The sequence below is a fragment of the Talpa occidentalis genome, unplaced genomic scaffold (assembly GCF_014898055.3).
Source record: "Talpa occidentalis isolate TD23 unplaced genomic scaffold, MPIMG_talOcc4v2.1 talOcc4.7, whole genome shotgun sequence".
NCBI lineage: Eukaryota > Metazoa > Chordata > Mammalia > Eulipotyphla > Talpidae > Talpa > Talpa occidentalis.
The window spans coordinates 23,335,000-23,358,531 of NW_023605083.1; the positions used below are offsets into that span (position 1 = coordinate 23,335,000).

The 23,532-nt window shown below is 39.2% G+C and overlaps 1 protein-coding gene across 2 annotated transcripts in view; it reads right to left on the reverse strand.

Moving 5' to 3' along the window:
• Positions 1–23,532, reverse strand: part of SLC1A1 (solute carrier family 1 member 1) — a 140,338-nt gene that overhangs the window by 64,167 nt on the left and 52,639 nt on the right. The window contains exon 1 of one of the 2 annotated variants that reach the window (XM_037493856.1): positions 13,387–13,595. The exons of the other annotated variant lie outside the window; for it this stretch is intronic. Coding sequence (XP_037349753.1) covers positions 13,387–13,477 — 91 coding nt within the window. The 5' untranslated portion in view covers positions 13,478–13,595. Of the gene's footprint in view, positions 1–13,386; positions 13,596–23,532 lie in introns of those variants that run through there. 2 annotated transcript variants of the gene reach the window in all.

Genomic DNA, 23,532 nt, shown 5'->3' on the forward strand with positions numbered 1-23,532 from the left:
AACACGTTTTATGAAGCCAACATTACACTAATACCAAAACCGAAGAAGGACAACACAAAAAAGGAAAACTACAGGCCAATCTCCCTAATGAACACTGATGCAAAAATCCTCAATAAAATTTTAGCTATCAGAATCCAACAATGTATCCATAAGATAATTCACCACGACCAAGTTGGATTCATTCCAGGGACACAAGGATGGTTTAACATCCGAAAATCAATCAACGTTATCCAACACATCAACAAAAAGAAATATAAAAACCATATGATAATATCAATAGATGCTGAGAAAGCTTTCGACAAAGTGCAACACCCATTCATGATAAAAGCCCTTGAAATTCTGGGGATACAAGGAACATACCTCAACATCATAAAGGCCATCTATGACAAGCCAACAGCCAGTATCATTCTCAATGGTGAAAAGCTGAAAGCAATTCCATTAAGATCTGGAACAAGACAAGGATGTCCACTCTCACCATTGCTTTTCAATATAATACTGGAAGTCCTAGCCAGGGCAATAAGACAAGAGAAAGACATCCAAGGAATCCAAATAGGAAAAGAAGAAGTCAAACTATCACTATTTGCAGACGATATGATATTATACATAGAGAACCCCAAAAACTCCACAGAAAAGCTAATTCAACTCATCAATCAGTTCAGTAAAGTGGCAGGATACAAAATCAACACGCAAAAGTCAGTAGCCTTCCTATACACAAACAATAAATCTGAAGAAGAAGAAATCAAAAAGACCATCCCTTTTGTTATTGAAACAAAAAAAATCAAATATTTGGGAATAAATCTAACAAAAGAGGTAAAGGACCTATACAAAGAAAACTATAAAACACTGTTAAAAGAAATAGAAGAAGACACAAAGAAATGGAGAGACGTCCCCTGCTCATGGATTGGAAGAATAAACATTATTAAAATGGCCATCCTACCAAAAGCAATATACAGATTCAATGCTATTCCAATCAAAATTTCAATGTCATTCTTCAAAGAAATAGAACAATTATTGATGAAATTCATATGGAATCACCAAAAACCCCGAATAGCCAAAGCTCTCCTGAAAAAAAAAGAAGGGAATGGAGGCATCAGACTCCCAGACTTCAAACTATACTACAAAGCCATAATCATCAAAACTGCATGGTATTGGAACAAGAACAGACATACAGACCAATGGAATCGAATAGAAAATCCAGAAATAAACCCACAGATTTATGGTCAACTAATCTTTGACAAAGGAGCAAAGAATATGCATTGGAGCAAAGAAAGTTTGTTCAATAAATGGTGCTGGGAAAACTGGGTCGCTACATGCAAAAGAATGAAGCTTGACCACCACCTCACACCATACACAAAAATCAACTCAAAATGGATTAAAGAACTAGACATAAGACCTGAAACCATAAAATATATAGAAGGAAATATAGGCGAAACACTACGTGATTTGCACATCAAAGACATCTTTACAGACACATCACCCAAAGCAGTGATAGTGAAGGCAAAGATAAACAGCTGGGACTACATCAAATTAAAGAGCTTTTGCACAGCAAAAGAGACAATAACAAAAACAAAGAGAAACCCCACCAACTGGGAGAACATTTTTGCACCCAACACTAATGATAAAGGACTGATCACAAAAATCTGCAAAGAGCTGATGAGACTCAACAACAACAAAGAAAATAATCCAGTCAAAAAATGGGCAGAAGAGCTTAAAAGAAACTTCTCTGAAGAGGAAATGCAAATGGCCAACAGGCATATGAAAAAATGTTCAACATCACTTGTCATCAGGGAAATGCAAATCAAAACTACCATGAGATACCATCTTACACCAGTGAGAATGGCACATATTAAAAAAACTAGCAACAACAAATGTTGGCGAGGGTGTGGAGAAAAAGGAACTCTTCTGCACTGTTGGTGGGAGTGCAAACTGGTCCAACCACTGTGGAAAGCTGTATGGAGATTTCTGGACCTACTAAACATAGAGCTTCCATATGATCCAGCAATTCCACTCCTAGCTATTTACCCAAAGGACACAGAAACATCAATTCCAAAGAACACCTGCACCCCTATGTTTATAGCAGCACTGTTTACAATAGCTAAGCTTTGGAAACAACCCAAATGCCCAAAAATAGATGACTGGATCAAGAAGATGTGGTACATATATACCATGGAATATTACTCAGCATTCAAAAAAGATAAACACATGCAATTTGCAGCAACATGGATGGCGCTGGAAGGGATCATGCTCAGCGAAATAAGCCAAAAAGAAAAAGAAAAATACCGGATGGTCTCACTCATAGCAGGAATCTAGAAAACTTAAATAAGGGACCAGGAAAATGAATAACTATAAGAAAGTGAAAATCAAAATCAACAAAAAACTATGAACCAGAGACACTTTTAGGGGGGCGGGGGTGGGAGGGGAGGGATTGGGGTCAGAATGGGGGGGCTGCAATTGTATGGGGAATATAACAATAAAATTTATTAAAAAAAAAAAAAAAATTTTGAGCAACGACAAAGTGCCACTTGTCCACTCAAATGAATGCCACAGACTATGTTCGCCTCAACATATCAGAGAAGACAGGGGAGAGAGAGTGGGAAGAGAAGGGATCTATGAGGATTGGAGTTGTGGGAGATTTGTGGGAGGATCTTGAGCTGGGTGAGGCAGTAGAATTTTCAATAAGCTTAAAAAAAAAAAAAAAAAATACCTAACAATACCATAGCATACGAAATATACCAATACCAAACATAGCAATGCTAAACAACACTAAACTTGGACATAAGATAAAGGCCTCTTGACTAATCTCATTATCTCTAACCAAAGTTATGATCTTTGCAATCATTAGCCCAAAGATCTTACCACACCTGTTCAAGACTATTCCAACTATATGGTCTCCTCCAGGAACTGTTTCCTAATTCTACCTCTCTTTGAAGGCCCAAGGCACATGCAGTCTTTGCCACCCTTAGGCTCATGTAAGTGATTTTTATGCATGCATTGTCTCCGATAGACTGAGAAGACAAAACACAGACTTCAACTCTGCATCTTTTGTTAGTAACATCAATACTTGTTCAACTGAAATCGAGTTCTTAATTGATTGTTAAGTGAATACATTCTGCCAGCAATGGACAGTACTTTCTATTCTACATGTCAATTTCCTTTGACTAACAGTGGTTGCCAGGAGGATAGTTCTGAGGATTCTGATGCTATGACAGATTCCTGTAGTAAAAGTACTACAATCAATGAATGATGCCTGCCACAGACAGGATTGGGAGTTGTTTGCAAATGCACCATAACTTGGGAATGCAAATTAAGGATTATAAAATACAGAGAAGGGAGATTATCTCCCAGTGAGTAATCACAGAAGCATGTATGATAAAAGTAGGAATCAGATCCATCTTCCGGAATGGGTAAGCTATTAGTGGGCAAAACACAAGAGCAAAAGCATTAAGGCAAGCAAGTACAACACATCCTAGGAAGCAACTCTCAGACAAGTCCCACTAGAACTACAAGTTCAAGGAGAAGGTTTATATATAAGAATGCGGAAAGGACTAAACATTGCAGACAGGATAAAGTAGAAACGAGACAGAGAAGGGATAGAACAAAAGAGAGGATAATAGGCTTTATTTAGCTACCATATTGAGTGATGTGTTCAAGAATGATTTGAACTATCAATTAGGCAAATCAAGATTTGCTAGGAAGGAAGTAGCCTTGCTTAAAGGTTAAGACCTCAGTTTTGGTGTCAGATCGTCCTCATAAAAATCCCAGCTATGACTGTGACTTTAGCCTGGTGACTGAAGCTTCGTAAATTTTAGTTTCCTGATCTGTAAAATGCATAAACTTCCTCACTTGTGCTGAGGTTCAAACGGAAATAAATGTGCATAAAATTTACTGTAAAACCTCCACAAAGTATTAGCTTTTAGGCTTGATTAAAGGAGAAAAATATATCTCCTTTTCAAAGGAGAAAAATGTGAGGAATCTAATATGAACCTAAAAAGTGGTTCAGTGACTCAGAGAACAATTAAGGACATGAAGTACCCACAGAAACTGACCAGAATCAGTTTATTTTCTAGAATAGTAAGAAGCTTAGAGACTAGGTTTTCTGTAGTTGTATATTTCTGGTTATGGTGCCTTTTTTTTGGTTGTTGTTATTGTTGACTTAATTCTTTACTGAATTATAAGTAACCAGATAACTTTGAAGCAATAGAACAGTGGTAAAAAAATAATTATACAATCTCACTGGAGCTCCTTTCTCTTAGGGCTTCCCCGTTAGTTGAATAAGTAATCTGATAACACTGAACCCAAACATTTGTCTTAGTGCAGTTACAAGAATAAACACAATGTGGACCCTTTCTAAAGTCATTTCTAAATCCAAGGTCCAGTTCCAAAAGCCACCACTTTTCTTCAATGAGGAGACCAAGCAGAGAGTCACATGATGTTGGTTTTAGCACTCTTTCTGAACACATAAAGATATGTTGTGACAACTGTCCTACTGGTGGCCACAGAGACTCTGTGAATAAGAAGGGGCCTGGGAACAAAGACCTCAGCCTTGGGGTGGAGAACGAGACACAGTTAGTGTTCTCCTACTTCTGGAGGAGTGGTAACCACTGCCTGGAGCTCACACAGCTGGAGTGAGCATGGGAAAGGGAACAAGACACATAGCACGAAGCATTCATGAGTCTACATAGGTCCGTCCATCCCAGGAAGTAAGTACTTGCTGGAAAAGAAATATTCTACCTCTGGTGATGCAACAGACATATTTTTTAAATGTAGGGTAGTAACATTTCTGGCAATAAGTGAGTCACTGAAACACTTCCTTTCCATTAACAGAGGTGTTACTGTGAAGTGTACTAATTACAACAGAGCACTCTTTGTTGCAATTTAGGGCTGCTTCTTCAGCAAAAATAATGAATTAGCTCCTTCTAACTCTATTAGCAGAGCTACTATTGCCCTGATGTGAATTAATGGCTTATTAGTAACTGCCTCCAATATTGTTTTTTTATTAGATATATGTTTAATATTCAAATAGGAAGGACCATTGATGACACTTGCTACTTTAACAGACACTGCTGCAGGGGAATTTAAATGGGCCACTCCATGTCATCTAAAATGAATTTAGTTTGTCAAGAGTGCTCAAGTCCCCACAGTATATGTGACCTCAGATTCCTAGTGACACTGACACCAGGGAGAAATGCAGTTTCTCAGGCAAACTGAGTTTCTCTGGCGTCAGGCCAGCATATTGCTGACTCCCTATAGGACAGTTATTTTCGTTCTCAGCTCTAAAAGTAATCACATTTCTCACAAGTAATTAATGTTGGAAGCTTTCTCTCTATAAGCAAATGATCACATGACTGCGTACAAACTCTCCAATAGTTAATTCCTAATCCTATTTATTTACACCTTATATAACTTAACCTAGACTTTTCATACATTTGAGCTGTGATGTCAGCTCCACCTGATTTAGCACACAATAATTTTTGATATCACATATCTTCATTTGAAGTTTCCTTCTTATGTTTGCTGCTCAAATTTTTGACAGGTGGGTAACTCTGATCCTATAGTTTTAAATAAAACACTATATCTCAGGTTAATTAACATCTAACAAGATATGAATACTTGTCAGCCTTCTCTTTTTTGAGTACTGAAGCTAAACAGACAGGCAGATCAATTCACAGCACATAAATATCTCTTTTCTCTTTCTCTGTTCTTTACATTTAAAGTCTTCCCAATTGATTGCATTAATATATGTATACCAACTCTGATGTATAGAGTCTAAGACTTAATTTTATAAGGTTCATTTTGTAATTTTGTATTATACTTTTGTTATATTCATTTTATAATTATCTGTGGGTCAGATCATTTTGCTTGGCATTTTGGTGTGATAAAAAATGAGCTTTCTTCTGGGCACAGAATAACCAAATATCAAAATATTTTTGGTGATTCCTCAGATCTGGTGACTTCTAATTTGGTTTCAAAGATGAAAGTACCAGGCATAGGCATTCAAAGACCCAAATTTTTTTCCTAATTCTTCAATATATGGAACTTGCACCAAGCCAGCTCAACGACCTCTTTTCTAATATAACTAAGCAACTACATGTAAAAATATGTATATATGTTAGATAAATATATATATATATATGTTAGATAAAAATTTGTTTGAGCTCATATTACTGCCATGATAATCTAATACTGACAGAGAACATTACCCATACGCAATTTACTACTGGTCAACAGTGACTTGGGTCACTGTTCAAATGCTGAACAAATGGCTCAATGTCAAGGTCATTTCATCCTCCAGTAGGCAATAACTTTTAACACTCCCTTAGTTTCTTATGCAAGAGCAGCCCTGACTCTGAGCAACTGAGGAATGACTATGCAATCATAGAGCTAAAGGATCTTAACATTAGAAAAAACCTGAGATTTTCTCATCCAGGATCAATAATATAGCAAACATACCACTACCTCCTGATCCTAAGCTTTTGCAGACATCGGCAACAAATTTCAGAACTTTTGTTTCCAATTCTTTCTCAACAAACCTATCACACCGCACTACTTATAAACAGGATTTGACACATTAATAGGATCCTCTTTGTGCTTCTGGCTAATCCAAACCCCTTTTCTCTCTGATTAGAAATAAAGACCTTGAGAGTTTAAATATCAGATACATGTCTTTACATAGCTTTTATTATTTTTTAAAAATATTTATTCATTTATGCATACAAGAACTGCCAGAGATGTAGGAGGGTGAGAGGATTTACCGGAGAGAGTGGGGAGCAGAATAGGCAGATCTACTGAAATACACTGCTTATGGGAGCAGCAGTTGAGGTAGGAGAGGTCTGCTGTGCCATGTGGGTTGCTCCCTGGCCTAGGGAATCAAACTTGTGCTGCAGTGGCTTGTGATAGCTTGACAGCGATGTCTCTAATCCCTGCACCACCCGGGAGGTCCCCTTACAGAGCTTTAAAAGTCAGTCTCATCACTAATTTAGAGTCTCATTTCATTTTTCAGTGCGCATAGCAGTAATAGTAGTGTTTTGCCATCGAGGGATCTGTAATCTAGTTTTGAGAAAGAAAAGATTAACATGTTTGACATAAATAGATAGACTAAGTGTTAATCTGTGTACTGATGCAGATCATGAGGCTAACAGGCAAAGAATTTATAGAGCAAACGGAGTTCAAGGTAAGTTTTGAGGCTCATTATTCATTTAATGTATAAGGACATCTTGTTATGTCTTGAGTGATAAATGACTCAACAATTCCACAAATGTATTGCACCTACCAGGCACTGTGAGAGGTGCTTTGGGTACAGAGAGGGGCTAGCACATTTTCTTGTTCTTAAGGGCTCATAGTTTGGTGAAGGAGGCAGAAACATGGACTATATTTTAACTATAGGATAATAAATACCAAATAGATATGGGTTCTATACTGTGGGAGAACATAATAGTTCTTTTTTAGACTGGCGTGCCTTCCGGGACTCCCTATCCTGCTAGAGATCACGACTTCCTTTTCCTGCAGACCAAACTCAGCAAAGACCCATCAGGATAACCTGCTGAACACCTTGCACAGCCATATTTTCCTTGCCATTCCTGCTGCTGCCCAGTCAAGGCCCCAATCTCTCCTTGCCTGAAATTTGACAATAATCCACTGGGGATGGGGTCTGCCCACCTACCTGCAAAATTGCCCTCCTTGGATCCATGCTCCATATCCATACATCTCAGTGATCTTTTTTAAGTATAGCTCTGACCACATCACTTACCAACTTAAAATCTTTCCCAGGCTCTCCACTATCCTCAGGACCATGTTTGAGCATGGCATTTCAGGGGTTCCAGAATCTGGCCATGGCCCCCACCCTGCAGCCTAGCTTTGTTTTTTCATATTCTTCAATCACAACCTCTGTTCCAGAGATGCCAAACCACTCTGTTAAACGGTAGGAAGGGCTGATTATGAAGGTGAAAGAGAGAACAGCCTCATGTACAGAGATGCCAGGGTAAGTGTGAGCTTGAGTTGCTCCAAATGCACACACCACAATTCCTCCACACTGGAGGCACGTTTCTGTCTCTTTTCAGTTTTAGAGAAGGGGCTACTGCAGACCAAAATACATCGTAGAGAATCCTTATTCTTTACCCTAGGGTGGCCCACAGCCAGACTACCACAATTCCCAAGCAAGTCAGCAAGGGCCAGTATTAAAGGAGGAGCAAAACTGGAGGAGAGGAGAATGAAGGAGGGGAAAGAAAGGAAGATCCGGCATTGCCAGTTATTATCGGAGTGGTCCTGAGCAAGTCCCCAAATATTCTGACTCTCAGTTTCCTCATCCATATATGGCAAAATAGTTACACCTACTTTACAGTTGCGATTTTTTCAATTGATGTTTCATAAGCATTTCCTGAGATTCCACCAGCCATAATGAATAAAATATACAGTAGGTTAACTGTACCAGTCTCCTAAACTCATCTCTCTGCTTCTAGCCTTGCCCCTGGCCAAAGCAGCAGCCAGAGAAAGTTAATTAAAATATAACCAGATTATGTCACTGGTCTGCTCAAAACCTTTTAATGGTTTCCCATCTCCCAGTAAAAGTCAAAGTCCTTAGAAGAGCTTACACCACTCTGCTATTCTGTCCCCTCCAAGCCCCCACTTCATCTTCCCCTCCCTCATCCACACCACTCATTCCCAAACAAGCCAGGATGATCTCCAGATCTCTGTGTACATGTCCCTTCTCTTTTTTACAGTTTCAATTCAATTATCACCTTAGCAAAGCCTTCCCTAACACCTTATTTAAAACTATACCCTTAATCCTCTCTTGGCTTTCTATTACTCCAGAGCACTTTTCACCAACTAATATACCCTACATTGACCTCTTTATTTTGTTTACTGTCTAGCTCTCTCCACTTGAACAGAAGTCCCATGAAAACAGGTATTTTATTGCTTTGTTGACTGCTATATTATCTGACTCTAGGACAGTCCTTGGTAGACAGTAGCTGCCCAATATATATTTGTTGAATTAATGAATGATTTGTGTTGGCCACTACAGGTATATTCCAAGGCTGAGCTGATTAGAGGCCCAGTAGTACCAGGCCTGGGACCTGTTAGAGAAAATGAGTTTTGTTTATAATAAAATATATTCTCAGTATTATTGATAGGTGTAATCCTCCAAGCAGGGGAGGTGATGGGTTGCAATCAGCCAAACTGCTGTCAGTCCCTGTTCCCAGGGGCCTCACAGATATATGCAAAAACAGACAAAGTAAGAGAGCTTATGTCATGACTCAAATTATCACTGCCAGATATACAATACCAGAGCTGTAACAGTGTAATCTAAAAAGGGGGAGGTTCCACCTGCTCCACCTAAGGAAGGGTGAAGTTGAGGGTGAGGGGAAGCTAGGAAGTTCTGGGGAGAGAGAAGACTTGAGGGAGAAGACTTGGAGGAGGCATGTGGAACAGAGAGACATGTGAAGAGGAAGCTGTGATTGCTTCTTGGCTTTGGACCTGTATCAGGGACTTGGGGGACATGGAAAGAGATACTTGAAACAGGCATGGGTGAGAAACCCATGGGAAGGCTGACAATGGCAGCCTTTATTCTGACCTATACCTTGATTTTGCTGTTTTCCTTCCAGACTTGTCTGGCCCCTTCTGCCCCTCTCCTATGGTTCCCAGCCAGAAGGTGCCTTATACTTGTGGCAAACTTTTGGGACTCGGTGGCCCTGCTTTGGGCCAACCCTGTTTGGCTGGGAATTTACCCAAGAGGGGATGGGTAACATTGGGTGTTTCATTGGGAGGCAGTATCCTTTCTATTTTCTCTCTTTGCACACTAATTCTATTAAAGTTCTTTTCTATTGACAATCTTTCACACTAAGAGTATATTTTGTCTTTATGTGCTGGATGGCAGAACCCATTTAGAGCGTGCAGGCTTGGGGGTCCTGGGATGCCCCTCATTTTGCCTGCTAGACCTCAAACTAGGCATGGGTATTACTAAGAACGTGAAGGAATTGTTCTCAATTTTAGATAATGGGATCTGAATCTATAAATGACTCCTTCCTCAGCACTCTGAAGAAAATTATTTAGAATGAATAAGCTTGTCAGCTCGGCCATGTAAACAACATCTATTTCAGAGATTTTTCAAATGACTGAAATAAATAAATAGGCTATCTGGAGAGATAGAACAGACTTTATATTGTGAACAAGTGAACAGGGTGAGAATTCCATGAGTTCTTCACCAACATTACAAGCTATATGATCATTATTGGGGGATTCGGATCAGAATGCCCCGAAACAGAATCCTCACACTCACTGATTCTGTTTGGACAGAATTCTCACTTGAAGCACAAAAATTCTTCCCTCAGAATTTCTGCCTTTTTAAGTGAACGGAAAATCAGGATATATGGGGCACCAAACAAAATGGTAAATCCTTTCTTTTTTTTTTTAAATAAAAAATGAATAACGCTTTGAAGGCAGGTTGCTTGCCTGGACAAAATGTCATCAAAACACCTGAATCACCTTGGACCCTAAATTATAGGCAAGTCACTATGTAGAACAGAGAAGACCAAGAAAGACCCTATGTCACAAGAAAATATTAATTTTCTCAAAATGAAATGTTCAGATTTACCCTAATATAACTTGATCAAGTTCCTGTTATATGCCAATCACACATATTTTCACACTGTCCCAATCAATTTTGTAACAAATGAGACGGTGACTAATAACCTTACTTTCCAGATGAGGAAACTGAGGATGCAAAAAAGCGAACTTTGTCAAGTTGTAGAGTCTAGTAGTTTTGGAATTCAAATTGAGGACTCTTGAGTCCAGGCTTTGTGTGCATTCTACTATGCTAGGGAAGCAGGGAAAAGTCTGTAAGAGTTGCCATTAATGTAATGAAAGTTGTTCCTAATGGTATTAATAAAAAAAGGTCTCTCATGTGAAAATCCAAGATATTATTTCCAGGACTTTGTAGAATTTCACAGACATTAGCAATTAGGGTCACTATTCAATCTCTTCATCTTGTGAATAAGAAATATGAGAAAATGTTTAGCCCTTCCCATCTCTTTGTCCATGAAAATAATTAACGCTCATACCTAAAAGAGATGAGCTTGAGCTGCATTTCCCCTTACATGCTATGTTTTGAAAACTCAAGAGTTTAAGCTTGCCCCTCATTTTAATAACCAAAATACTTTAAAGTGCCATGGTTGTTGAATTATATCAGGAACCAAATGTTTCAATGACTATAATCAGGGTAACTATCAGGGTAGTTAGTGAATATAAAAATTTTTTGTCAAGATCAACATGTTGAAGAATCCAGAAAGGTACCTGTATGAGAGCACCTGTGATTTTCTGTATCAATTAAGGATGTTGTTATAAAAACAAATTACTATAATGACCCAGTAAGGACTATGGATGGACTCAGTACCATAAATTGGCTAGAATTTAATTTCTGGTTAAACAAACAAGCATAAACTACATAAACATGGGTATGATTTCCATTTAGAGACAAAGCTCCTAAGAGAGAGAAAAAAGAGGAGGACCCTGGGAAATGCCTGTGATAGGTACACTGGGGGTGGCCTAGGTCGGACACTTCTCGAACAGGATCACATGAATACCCTGTATTGCTCCTGGAGGAGCAAATGTCCGGTACTTAACAAGACTTCAGCTGGGTACTTAACATTTTCAAACAGTGATTTTTCTGTTCTGGAGAAGAATATCTGAATCAAACTTCTGTCTCAAGTGTTGAAACTGGAGGACAATGCTTACCCAAGGTCATACCTGTAATAAGAGCATGTGATCCATTTTCACCCTGAAGATATATAAAGGCCAGCAAACAACTGCTCAATGTCTTTTTCAAACTATTTCTAGAGAATTGGTAAGCTCAACAACACTGGTGTGTTAGCAGGTGACTATGGAGAACCCCAAGACTGTAGGAAATGGCGGGGGGGGGGATAGAGAAGGGAGATGCAAGTCTAGGACCCTCCTCCCCCAATGTCCTTAAAATCAGAGTTAACACTAAATTCTGGTCTCTAATCATTAGGAAAACAAGATCCTCCCCTCTATTTGGCTGGAGGGGAGTAAAATCTCTCTGCAGTCTCTGTTATTTAAATGTAGTGGGACAGGATAAACCTTCCCTAAAATTGCCCTAAGCCACTTCTTGGGAGAAATAGTTAAAGCATCTAAAATGAGATAGTCGGCTAAGGCAGTTCCAGGATGTTATTTATTTACTAGAAATCTGACTTTACAAAGTTCTGGAGAAGCAAATCTGACCCTGAGAATCCCATTAACGTGCACAGGCTTTTTTTGGGGGTGGGAGGAGGCAACGTCAAATATTCCAAGAATCAGAAGCATCAACTGGAGAGGAACGTGCATGAGGCTGGGAGGGACAGGGTGCCCCCTGCCTGCCTTCAGCAAACCAGGTCTTTTCTAAAGGGAAGCTGGAAACTACAAAGGAGTCTCACCTGCTGGGTTTTCCCACCTATGTAAGCCCCTAGATAAAAAGAGACAAGTGGCTCCAACCTCAAAGGGATGCATCCCAGAGACCAACTTGTAAAACAGATAACCTGGCAGAGATTCAGAATCCACATAGAAATAAGCCATACCTCTGAGCAATGGCTCAGACATCCACCTAATGGATCTGAATCACTTAAATACACGCTTGGTTGAAAAATAAGCGAATAGGACTTAAAATTATTTTCAATAAAAAAACAAGGTGGAGCTCAAGGAACTTCCTTGGGAAGCTTCAGGGAAGCGATCTTCTTGGATTAGCAGGGTGGGAATGAGGGTAAACTGAGTTGTCTTATAGCTCTCTTTTCTTGTGATCTCCTGCGGATCATAATAACCACACAGCCCTGAATTCTGGCACGAACCTGACAGGTTTTTATAGAGCCCGGATTTAAGCAGTCATCTCTCCCGTTGTGGGAAGGCACATTTCCAGGGTGATTAATGGCAACCCCGCACCCTCCCTCCTGCTGGGGGCCAAGCCACGCGGAGGCTAAAGTGTGACTTTGTGTGCAGCGCTCAATCTCAATCCCAGCAGTGTGGTTCAGGAAAATAAATAGGGGGATGGGGGTGCAGGAGGGGGAGGCAGATAGCGTCCCAAAGGAAAAAAAAAAAAAACAAACCGACAGCTATTTGCCTCCCTTTTGCCTTTGCCCAAGCCCCTTTGACGAGTCTGGTGAAGCAAGAACCGGCGGCTCCAGGGGCACCCAAATGGGATCCTCTGAAGAGCTTTGTTCTTCGCACAGGGATACCACCCTCTGGGAGAAGCTCCCCGCTTGGGGTTCGAGGCCGAGAGGGTGCCCAGGCACCAGGGTACAATGTTTGCCAGCGCCGTGCCCACCCTCGCCCCCACCCGCTCCGCACGCGGCCTGGGCGCTGGGAACGCGTGAGTGTGCGCGCTCGCCCACCCGCCGCTCGGCTCACCTAGCACCACAGCGGCCACGGTGGAGAGCAGCAGCCAGTTATTCTTCAGGAAGCGCTTGCAGTCGCATCCCTTCCTCGCGGGCTTCCCCATGGCGGGCGTCGGGGCTGGAAGCCGCCTCCGCGGCTGCTATTGTGCGCGGGACCCGGCTGCGCCCGCCGGAGCTTGGAGACCCGAAGGCAGCTCGGCAGCACCGCGAAGGCCGCGCGGAGGAACGCAGGGCACAGGGTGCGCGCTGACAGTTGCGGGCGCTGTCACGGCGGCCGCTGTCACCAGCAGCCCTGGCACCTGAGCTCGCGTTCCACGCCTGCCGCCCTTGCCAGTTCGGTGGCTGTGCGTGGCTGGCGCACCCGGCTCCGCCTGCTGCCGCCGCGCTCTGCGGCTCCCGGGCCAACCAGAGAGGAGGGAGGGAGGGGCGGTGGGTCAGGGAGGGGCGGTGGGTCAGGGAAGAGGGTGGGTGAGGGAGGCGCATGGGTGTGTGCGTAGGGCGCCCGGGGTTCCCGGTGCAGCAGGCGTGGGAGGGTGCCCCGCGCGCAAGCTGAGGCAGCTTTTTGGGATGCCTCTCGGGATTTTTTCTTTCTTATTGTTTTCTTCAGGTTAGGTTTTTCGAATTTAGGGTTTTCTCCTCTGTCAAGTCCAGAGGGGGCGGAGTCACTGGGCCCTTTGGTTTGGATTTCATTTGGCACATTCCTCCCTTTCCATTTTCTCACACCAGTTATTCCAAGTGCAGCAATTGGGGAACCTGGTACCCTTTCCAGTGGGGACAGTGGGGGAAACGGAGTTGTCTTGGGCCCCCTAAGGCCCCAGTGCAAGTTCGGTTTTGGCAGCAGCAGCAGGGGGGAAAGAGAGAGTTCAGGGGGTACAGAACAGGTCTTTGTAAACTTTCACAGGAGACCTTTAATCGGCACCCCATCCAATCTCTCTGATTAACGCTTTTGAGTCGGGGAGGTGAAGCTCCAACAGGATTGCTTATGGACAGAGGGCTTGAAATGGGCCTTCTCAGAACCTCACTTGTGTTCCCTGAGGCTGGTTCTGTGTTCGCCAAAAGTACCCCCAAAGCTATGAGATTTGGGTGAGTAGTGAGGACTGAGAACTCAAGGAACCTGTTTTGGGGAGAAGGTGGGCAAGGCTATCGCTAAGGCCAAATACCCTAGAAAGGCAAACAAGGGAGAGTGGAGAAACTAGGGTAGTGGTGCAAATATACTATGTGCTGCTAAATGAAATTTCTAATATTTCCTCGTCTTCTATCCAATTTTTCATCCTCAATAACACTTTCCTTTATTTTGTTAATTTTATATTTTTATATCATTGTTCATTTTTAAACAATATTTGTTTCCCTCCACCCCCTCAGGTGTTGTTCCCACAGAATTTCCTTCACCAATGCACCTGTGCACCATCACCACAGTTCCCTGTGCTCCTCCCTCCCTCTGATCCCTCTCCCTCCTCCTCCCCTGCACTATGTCTCTGATTTATAATTGTCTGTTTTTGCTTTGTTGTGTTTTGTACTGTTATTATTTTACACTGATATCTTTTTTTTTTTTAATTTTATTTATTTATTATTCATGCAAGCACTGGGTACAGTCAGAAGCACTGGAAGGTGAACGAATTCACCAGAGCCAGAGCGGGGAGCAGAGCAGACAGAAGGACCGAAGTACACTGCTGAGGGGAGCAGCGGGTGGCAGGAGAGGTCTGCGCACCATGTGGGACCCTCCTCCTGTGGCCGGGGAGCAGCCGGGGATTGAACTGGCGCTGCAGAGACCGCGGGCAGCTTCGCAACCCAGCACTCAACCGCTGCGCCACCGGGGAGGCCCTACACTGATATCTTATTTTGTTTCCCTATATTCCCGCTATAAGTGAAATCATCTGATATTTTCCTTTTTCCTTCTGGCTTATTTCACTGAGCGTAATTCCTTCTAGCTCCATCCACGTTGCTGCGAATGGCCTGAGTTTATCTATTTTGATTGCCGAATAATATTACATTGTGTATATATACCACATCTGAATTCTCTTCTGCATGGAGATGGGGATGGAGTCTATGAAAAGGTCAGGGGGTAGAATTCCTTCACGGCATCATTTATGGGCTCCAACTTTTTTCCTTACCCTTCTTTTCACAGTCTAAATGGACATTTTTTTCCACAGAAAATATACAGATGGACAACCAGTACATGAAAAGATGTTCAATATCCCTAATTATCAGGGATGTATTAAGTCAAAACCACAAGGAGCTATTATTACCTTACATATGTAATACTGGTTATCATCAAAAACAAAAGAAATAGGGCCTCCTTGGTGGCACAGGGGTTAAAGTCTCAGCGCTATCCAGCTATCTCCTGCCACTGTGATAAGAATTCGATCCCTGGCCAGGGAGCTAACCCACATGGCACAGCAGACCTCTTCTGTTTCACCCACTGCTCCTCTCAGCAGTGTATTTCAGTAGATCTGCCTGTTCTGCTCCCCACTCTGTCTCTGGAGAATCCTCTCACCCTCCGCACCTCAGTTCTTGTATGCATAAATAAATAAAACTTTTTTGAAAAAGCAAGTATTGGTGAAGATGTGGAGAAAAGAGAACACTTGTATACTGTTGGTGGGAATGTAAATTGGGACAGTCACTATGAAACACTATGGAGTTTTCTTAAAAAATTAAAAGCAGAAGTGCCATATAACCCAGTTATTCTACTTCTGGGTGGAATTCAAAGAAAACAAAAATACTAACTTGAAAAGATATGCACCATCATATCATTGCACTATTGTTTACAACAGTCAAGATATGGAAGCAATTTAAGTGTCCGTGGACAAATAGAAAAAAAAAAAAACAACGGTGGTGTGTATATATACAATGCAATTAGTCAGCAATAAAAAAGAATGAAATCTTGTCATTAGTGACAACATGGATGAACTGTAAGGACATTATGGTATGTGAAGTAACTGAGAGAGAAAAACAAATGCTGTATGAGCTCACTTATATGTGGACTCTTAAAAGCAAGCAAACAAAAACCCAAGTATATGTAATTAGAAAATAGATTGGTGGTTGTCAAAAGGTGGATATTGGGTTAGTGAGTGAAATGGGTGAAGGAGGTTCAAATGTATAGACTTTTAGCTACAAAATAAAGAAGTTCAGAGGAGTAACTGAAATCGGGCAAAATTAAAGGATGCCCAGGGACCCCAAATTATTAAGGGGAAAAGCCCACATTGCCCATTCTAACAGTTTGTACCTACCTGTGTGCATAAAAACTAAGCAATCAAGCCCTACTATGCTCAAAGACTTTCAATCAGTGAGAGAGTCAAAGTGAATAGAAAGAGGAGTAGGGGAGAGGATTTCAAAATATGGACTCCCGTTCAAATTCCAAAATCAACCATCAACTCATAAGCAAATATTTGGTCAAACAGGCAGGGCCCAAATTGGTATGGCCAAGACCCAAAAGCAAAGCTTAAATGAAGAATGAATGAATGAAGAATGAATCCAAGACAACCTATCATCAGGAAACACAAGCAAGAAGTTATGCCTGGTCCAAAGGACTGGGAGAGAAAGAAACAACATACAGCCCAAGCTGAAATCATCATGAGGTTAAGATGATGGCTGCCATAATCTCTCAATAGAGTGAGACTGTGCTGCCTGTCAACATGCTAGAGCAGGAAAAACAGCTGCCACCTGAATGGGTTCCCCCAGAACCTGAGCAGAAGCATGATCCCTTCTTCCCAACCCCAGAGAAGCAGCTGAGCCTAAGGAGGAGCAAAGTCTTTCAAAATCTACCAGGAGGTTCTTCTGCTCTGTTCCTTGATTCCAACAGTCCCCATTCAAGAAGTCAGCGGTGGAGGAGGGAGATACATGACTCTCACAGCTGTCATAATTCTCCTGTCTTTGTTCAGGAAGTCATGGGGGTGGAGTTGTGAGTCTCACAGACTCTGTTACATAATGCACAATGTGGTGACTTAATAATATCATAATACATATTTGAAAGTTGCTAAGAGAATATATCTCAAAAGTTCTTATCACAAGAAAAAAAATTGAACTATGTATGGTGACAGGTAGACCATTATGGAGATCTTTTGCATTATTTGCAAATATCAAGTCATTATTTTGTATAACTGAAACTAAAGTTTTATGTTAATTATACCTCAATGATGTTGATGATGGAGTTGATAAAAAAGTAATAATCAAAGAATCCATCCATCCATATCAGGAGACACTTCAGTATCATAGAGTATGGTACCCAAGTGGGAAAGGCATACATATTAAGGGGTAGTGGTTGAACAATCAAATCTTTTTTCCATAGCTGCTGCTGGCACCTAATTCTATATGATTTCTCTACCTAAGACAGAAAATGGCATATGAAGTATCCCTTTGGAGAGGAGGGAAATTAGAGAGCCCAACTGTTTAATTCCATTTTTACCTTCTTGGACTGTGATAGTGATGAACACAAATGACTTCAAAATGGAAAAGAGTTAAGAAGCATTTCCTTTGTATGCTTATTTGAGAGGAACTTGACCACTCAGTTCCTAGGGAAAAAACTTCTCTCATGGAGTAAGACCTGAAAGTCAAATTGAACTGTTGATTTGTTCTTTTCCCTCCAGCAGATGTTAACATCTCCTTTTTATCTAAGTCCCTCAAATTTCTTCATCCTGCTGAAATAAACATTTGGCCAGTTCTTACTAGATTACATTTAGCCAGTGTTTTCTTTTCTTTTCTTTCCTTTTTTTTTTTTTTTTTTTTTTAGCATTTAAGCAATTCTGGCATTTCCTTTATTGTTCTTGTGTTTTTTAAAAATTTTTTTGGTGACTTATGGATTCTTTGTTAGTTATTAAACAAAGAGACTTTGGGGGTCTCCCTAGTTGAGGTTCAGCACTACCACTGAACAGCCCACCGAAATGTCCTGAGTTTGATCCCTGGCCAGGAAGATAAGCCATATTGTGCAGCAGACCTCTCCTGTTTTACCTGCTGCTCCCCTCAGCAGTGTATTTCAGTAGATCTGCATGTTCTGCTCCACACTCTGTCTCTGGTGAGTCCTCTCACCTTCCCGCACCTCTGGCCCACACCCCAGTTCTTCTATGCAAAAATAAATAAATAAAATCTTTAAAAAAAACAAAAAAAAAAAAAAAGAAAGGAGACTTTGATGCATAAGGTTAAGCCAGCAGGTGAAACTGATTGGCACTATCTATTAATTGGGATATACATGAAAAAGGCATTCATAAACAAAAAGTAAGACATAAGTTTCTGAGCATATATGGAAATAATTTGCTGGTTGCATTCTACCACCATAAAACGTATGTGGTTGGTTGCTTTGTCTTCCTGCTGTGGTAATGGGAAGGTCATGGGTATCAGAATTTCCTTCAGCTTTCACAATTGTGTAGTCATTAATGACTATTGGATGGTAAAATGTTGCTGTCAGCATATTCAGAGAACCTTTTTAGCAGTCTCTTCTTTGTCTTCCAATATTGATCTGGATTAAATTTATGTTGGAATTATAAATTAAGGAGCAAAAGAACTGCAATTCATTTAATCTTCTGCAAGCAATATTTTATAAAGATAGTTTGGCCTGGAGTGATTTGTATATTAGTTAGATATCCTTGAACTCTTGGATTAAACAGAATTTTCTCCAATGGACTTTATTTCTCACTCTGACAAACTAAAGAACAATTCTATTTCATTTTAGGCATGAAAAAAGTTAGATGCTTCACAGACGCACCATGTACTTGATTAAGTCAGTTAACCTCTCTGACCCTCAATTTCCTCATCTGAAGATACCATTTAAATTGCAAATACATATTTGAAACAGGAAAAAATTTTTAGTACTTAGGGAATGCAAATCAATGTGTTTATCAGTTAGACAAAGTTATTTTAACAAAATATTTTAAAATTCACAATTATAAAATTTGTAATTTATACAAATTATAAATTTAAATTATAAAATTATAATTTATAAATTATAAATTATAAAGTTAGAGACGGTATGGAGAACTGGACAGTGTCACACATTGCTGGTGAACCTAGAAAATTCTATTACTTTCTGAGGGTAACTAGGCAAACCTATAACACCTTTCATCCAAAGTGTCTATGTTTTTTAAGTCAATCATTCTAACTTTAGAAATTTATACTGAAAAAAGTACCCAAAGTTGCGCACACAGTTTGTTCATACCAGTTCAGCTGGAAACACATTAACTGTTTCATAAAGTGGATTGGCTAATGATTAAACATTTAAAAATAGAGTGGACAATGGAACACTGTTCGGGTATTTTAAAGTATATCTTAGCAAAGTAATGAACTACATGGGAAAATGGTAAACACATACAATTATACTTAAAAATAGCAAAAGTAAGTTTTAAAGCATGGTTGCTTTTTAAAGTGAAGATGTAGTGATTTATTATGTATATATCTGAAAATATAAAACAAAATATGTATGTCATAATTCCAATGGGTGTGTGTGTGTGTGTGTGTGTGTGTGAGGGTAGTAATATGAAATTATTAATGTGCTTTTTCCTTTCCCTTTCTGAGCAGATGTTCTTTACCTTATAGTTTAAAGTGTTCAAATGCTTGGGAGACTGGGATGTGTTAAAAAAGAAATTTAAAAGAAAATAAATGAAGTGACATTTCACTGAAGAGGATATACAAATGGTAAATGCATGAATAGGTGTTCAATATCATTAATTATATGAAAGATATAAGTCAACCCTACCATACAATGATTTATTACTGCATGTTTTTTGCCCATTTTCTATCGAGATTATATATTTTATTATTCTGCAGGGTTGAGAATTTTTTGTGTATATTATAGTTATGTCATATATATGGCTTGCAGGTTTCCCTCCCAACTTGTAATTTGCCTTTTTATATCCATGTTACAAGGTTTTGAAAATCAAAAATCGTTAATTCTTATGAGATTAAATTGAACATTGAAATTTTTTTTAAAAAAAGAACAAATGTATTAACATTCTGCATATTCCATGATATGTATGATTATGTAGCTGGAAAGACTGTTACCATGAGAAACAACGTTGCGTAATCTTTTATCTCCTCATCAGAATATCTAAATTCCAGATTGAAAGAAGCATCTTACAGAATTCTCCTGTAGTATAGGAAATACATCCCATCCAAATAGAACAGCTATTTCTCCCTGACAGCAGGAGATTAAGACATAAGGGAATTAGAAGAAGAACATGACTTTCTGTTCAAGGGAATGGTGGGAATGAGAAATCAAGAGGAGATATTGGTTCTTTTTCTCTCTCCACAGAGAAAAGAGGGTGGCAGTTATGTCCCATACTCCCCATTAGGACACTGCCTCCCAGACCATTCCCTACCAAGCTGACTTGGACTGATGCAGAAATTCACTTACTTGCCATAGTAGTAGAGGTAAGATTGATGCTGTGGGTAAATACCTCTGGATTCCAAGAGAAAGGATAGAATATATCTTCACAGCTGCAGATTTCAACGTGAAGGCCCACAGGGCAAGTTGCAACCAGTACCACAAAGGATGATGCTCTGGACATCAGGATTCAAATGAGTCTACACACTACAATGGGATGCTAATTTTTTTGTTAATTTATTTTTGGTTAGAGCTAGAGGTTGGATATTTAGCAATACTAAAATCAAACAGTGGATTCTGATATTTGTGTGGTTCATCCATGATAAATTTACCATCAACCTTTTGAAATGGTTTTAATAACTATTGGTAATTATTGCTTACGAACATTTAAATAAATTCATTATATTATTCCTTCTGAATACATTAGCTGAAATTCTTCTACAAAAGAATAAAAAGATATTTTAACCTCATCAACAATTTGGTTACATTGAAACAGAGTTCATATAGAAAAGCCAGGATCTTGTTTAATTTTCTCCTTTATTGGTTTTCTCAGTAATAAATTGTGTACTACCAACCTCGTATGGTGACTGATGAAGTTTTTGTGTTCTTATTTTTTAATAGCATTATTATAAACACTTGGATTTATATGTGTTTTGTGTGGATTTATGTGTTTCAATCTAGATTCTTTTCTTTAGTCAAATTGCCTCATTTGTGTCCAATGTGAGTCCCTTAATTTTAGTTCCTGTGTCCTTTTGACAGAACCATTTGTCTTCAAGTGTCTTTGTTTTCTGGCTTTGTAAGGTGTCTCAAGGCCATTCTGTACTTTTCCTGTCCTTGAGCTAGAACCAGACATTCCTCCAAAGGATCCAGGTTCCATTTAGTGGAGAATAGTATTTAGAAACACAATCTTGATGATAGGGATTCATAATTACTAAGTTATCAGTGTTCTAGACCTTTTTATTGGCTAACACTAAGAATTATATATTTCACAGTGAGAGACAAATGAGTCCACACTGATATTTCCTATTCATATTTTCATATTATGGTAAAATATTCATAATAAGTGTTACCAGTTTAACATTTTTTGAGGGCATGGCTGAGTGACATTAAGATTATTTACAATGTTCTACAATCATCTTCATTTCTTTTGGTTCTGTTTTTTTAAAAAGATTTATTTATTTATGTATACAAGAACTGGGGTACAGGCCAGAGGTGTGGGGGGTGAGAAGATTCACCAGAGACAGGGTGGGGAACAGAACAGGCACTCTCTATATAGACCACATTTTATTTATTCACCCATTGATGAACACTTGGGTTGTTAGCACCTTTTGGCTATTGTGAATAATGCTGCTATGAAAATAAGTGAATAACTATCAGTTTGAGTTCCTGCTTTCAATTCTTTTGTGCATATACCCAAAAGCAGAATTGCTAGATCATGTGGTAGTTCTGCTTAATTTTTTTTAGGAACTGCTATACTCTCTCATATTGGTTGTATTATTTTATATGCAAAAGGGTTCCAATTTCTCTACATTCTCACCAACACATGGTATTTTCTGAATTTTTTTTAATAGAAGCCATTCTAATGGGTATGGTCAAATCAAATTTAAGATTAGAGCATTGATTAAACTTTATGATTTTATTCTTTATTTTTTTAATTTTGAAAATATTGGTTCTTAAAGACATTAATTTAAACACTTATTTCCTAATTGTATAACGTAATATAAGTTTAAAAACATCAATATTCTTCTAATAATTAGACTGCTGGATGCAGCTTGAGATTTCTTTGTGGTTTTTTTGTGCCCAGGATATAGTCCAGAATAGGGCTATCAGGATATATAGTCAAATTACTATTTGACTATAGATTAAAAGTCACTTAAAATAATTCATTTTCTGTGTGGCTATACTACCAACTTGACATATAGTAAAGAACACAGGTATTTGTCTCCAAATTTTAGAAAGTGGTTTTAAAAAATTAAATAATTTTTAAATTATGTAAAGCTTTTACATAATTCAGTCAAAACTATAAAACAGCACAATCAGAGATTTCCTATTTTAATCTTCATCTCTTTTATTCTCTTCCCTCCCACTGTAGGTAACAATTAGTAGATAATTAGTAGTAGTGTTCAGTTTATCCTTCAGTTGCTTCATTTTAGAAAATATAAACAAATATTTATAACATTCTCCTCCCCTTTATTGCACAAAGGTGGTATTTATAAGGCCTGTTCTTTGCTTCACCTTTTCCCATTTATCCTAGCATCATAATATAGAGATCTTCCTCATTCCATCTTCTGCTCAATATTCCTTTGTGTAGCTATGTATAAAGAAATTTTCCTCATTCCTTTAAAGTGCTACAGAATATTATACTGTGTGGATATATCCATAGTATATTTAACAAGCTCCCTATTGATGGTCACTTGGCTTGTTTCTAGTATTTTGCTATTACATATAATAGCACAAGGGATAGCACTGACTTCACTCCTAGTATGCTGGTAAATGTTTACCAACAAGCTCTCCAGAAAAAAAAAAAGTGTTGATTTTTAACATTTCCTGAGTTCTGTGGTGAAATTCTTCTACCACAGCCAATTAAAAGCTTCTAAGATGAAATCACTGAATGTGGAGTAGGAAAGTGATTGTATAGCAACATACCATTATGAAATATTTCTACCGTACAAACAGAAAAGATGTAAATGACCCCAAGAGCACAGATAATAGTAAAAGGCAGTTAATAGGAAATAGCGGAATTTTGAGAATTTATTACCTTTGTTCTCAGTATAATTTGTTTAGTTTTACATTTGTATAATTTTATTTTAAAAAATGGATGTGTTTAAAAATCAGCTCTGAGATACTCCT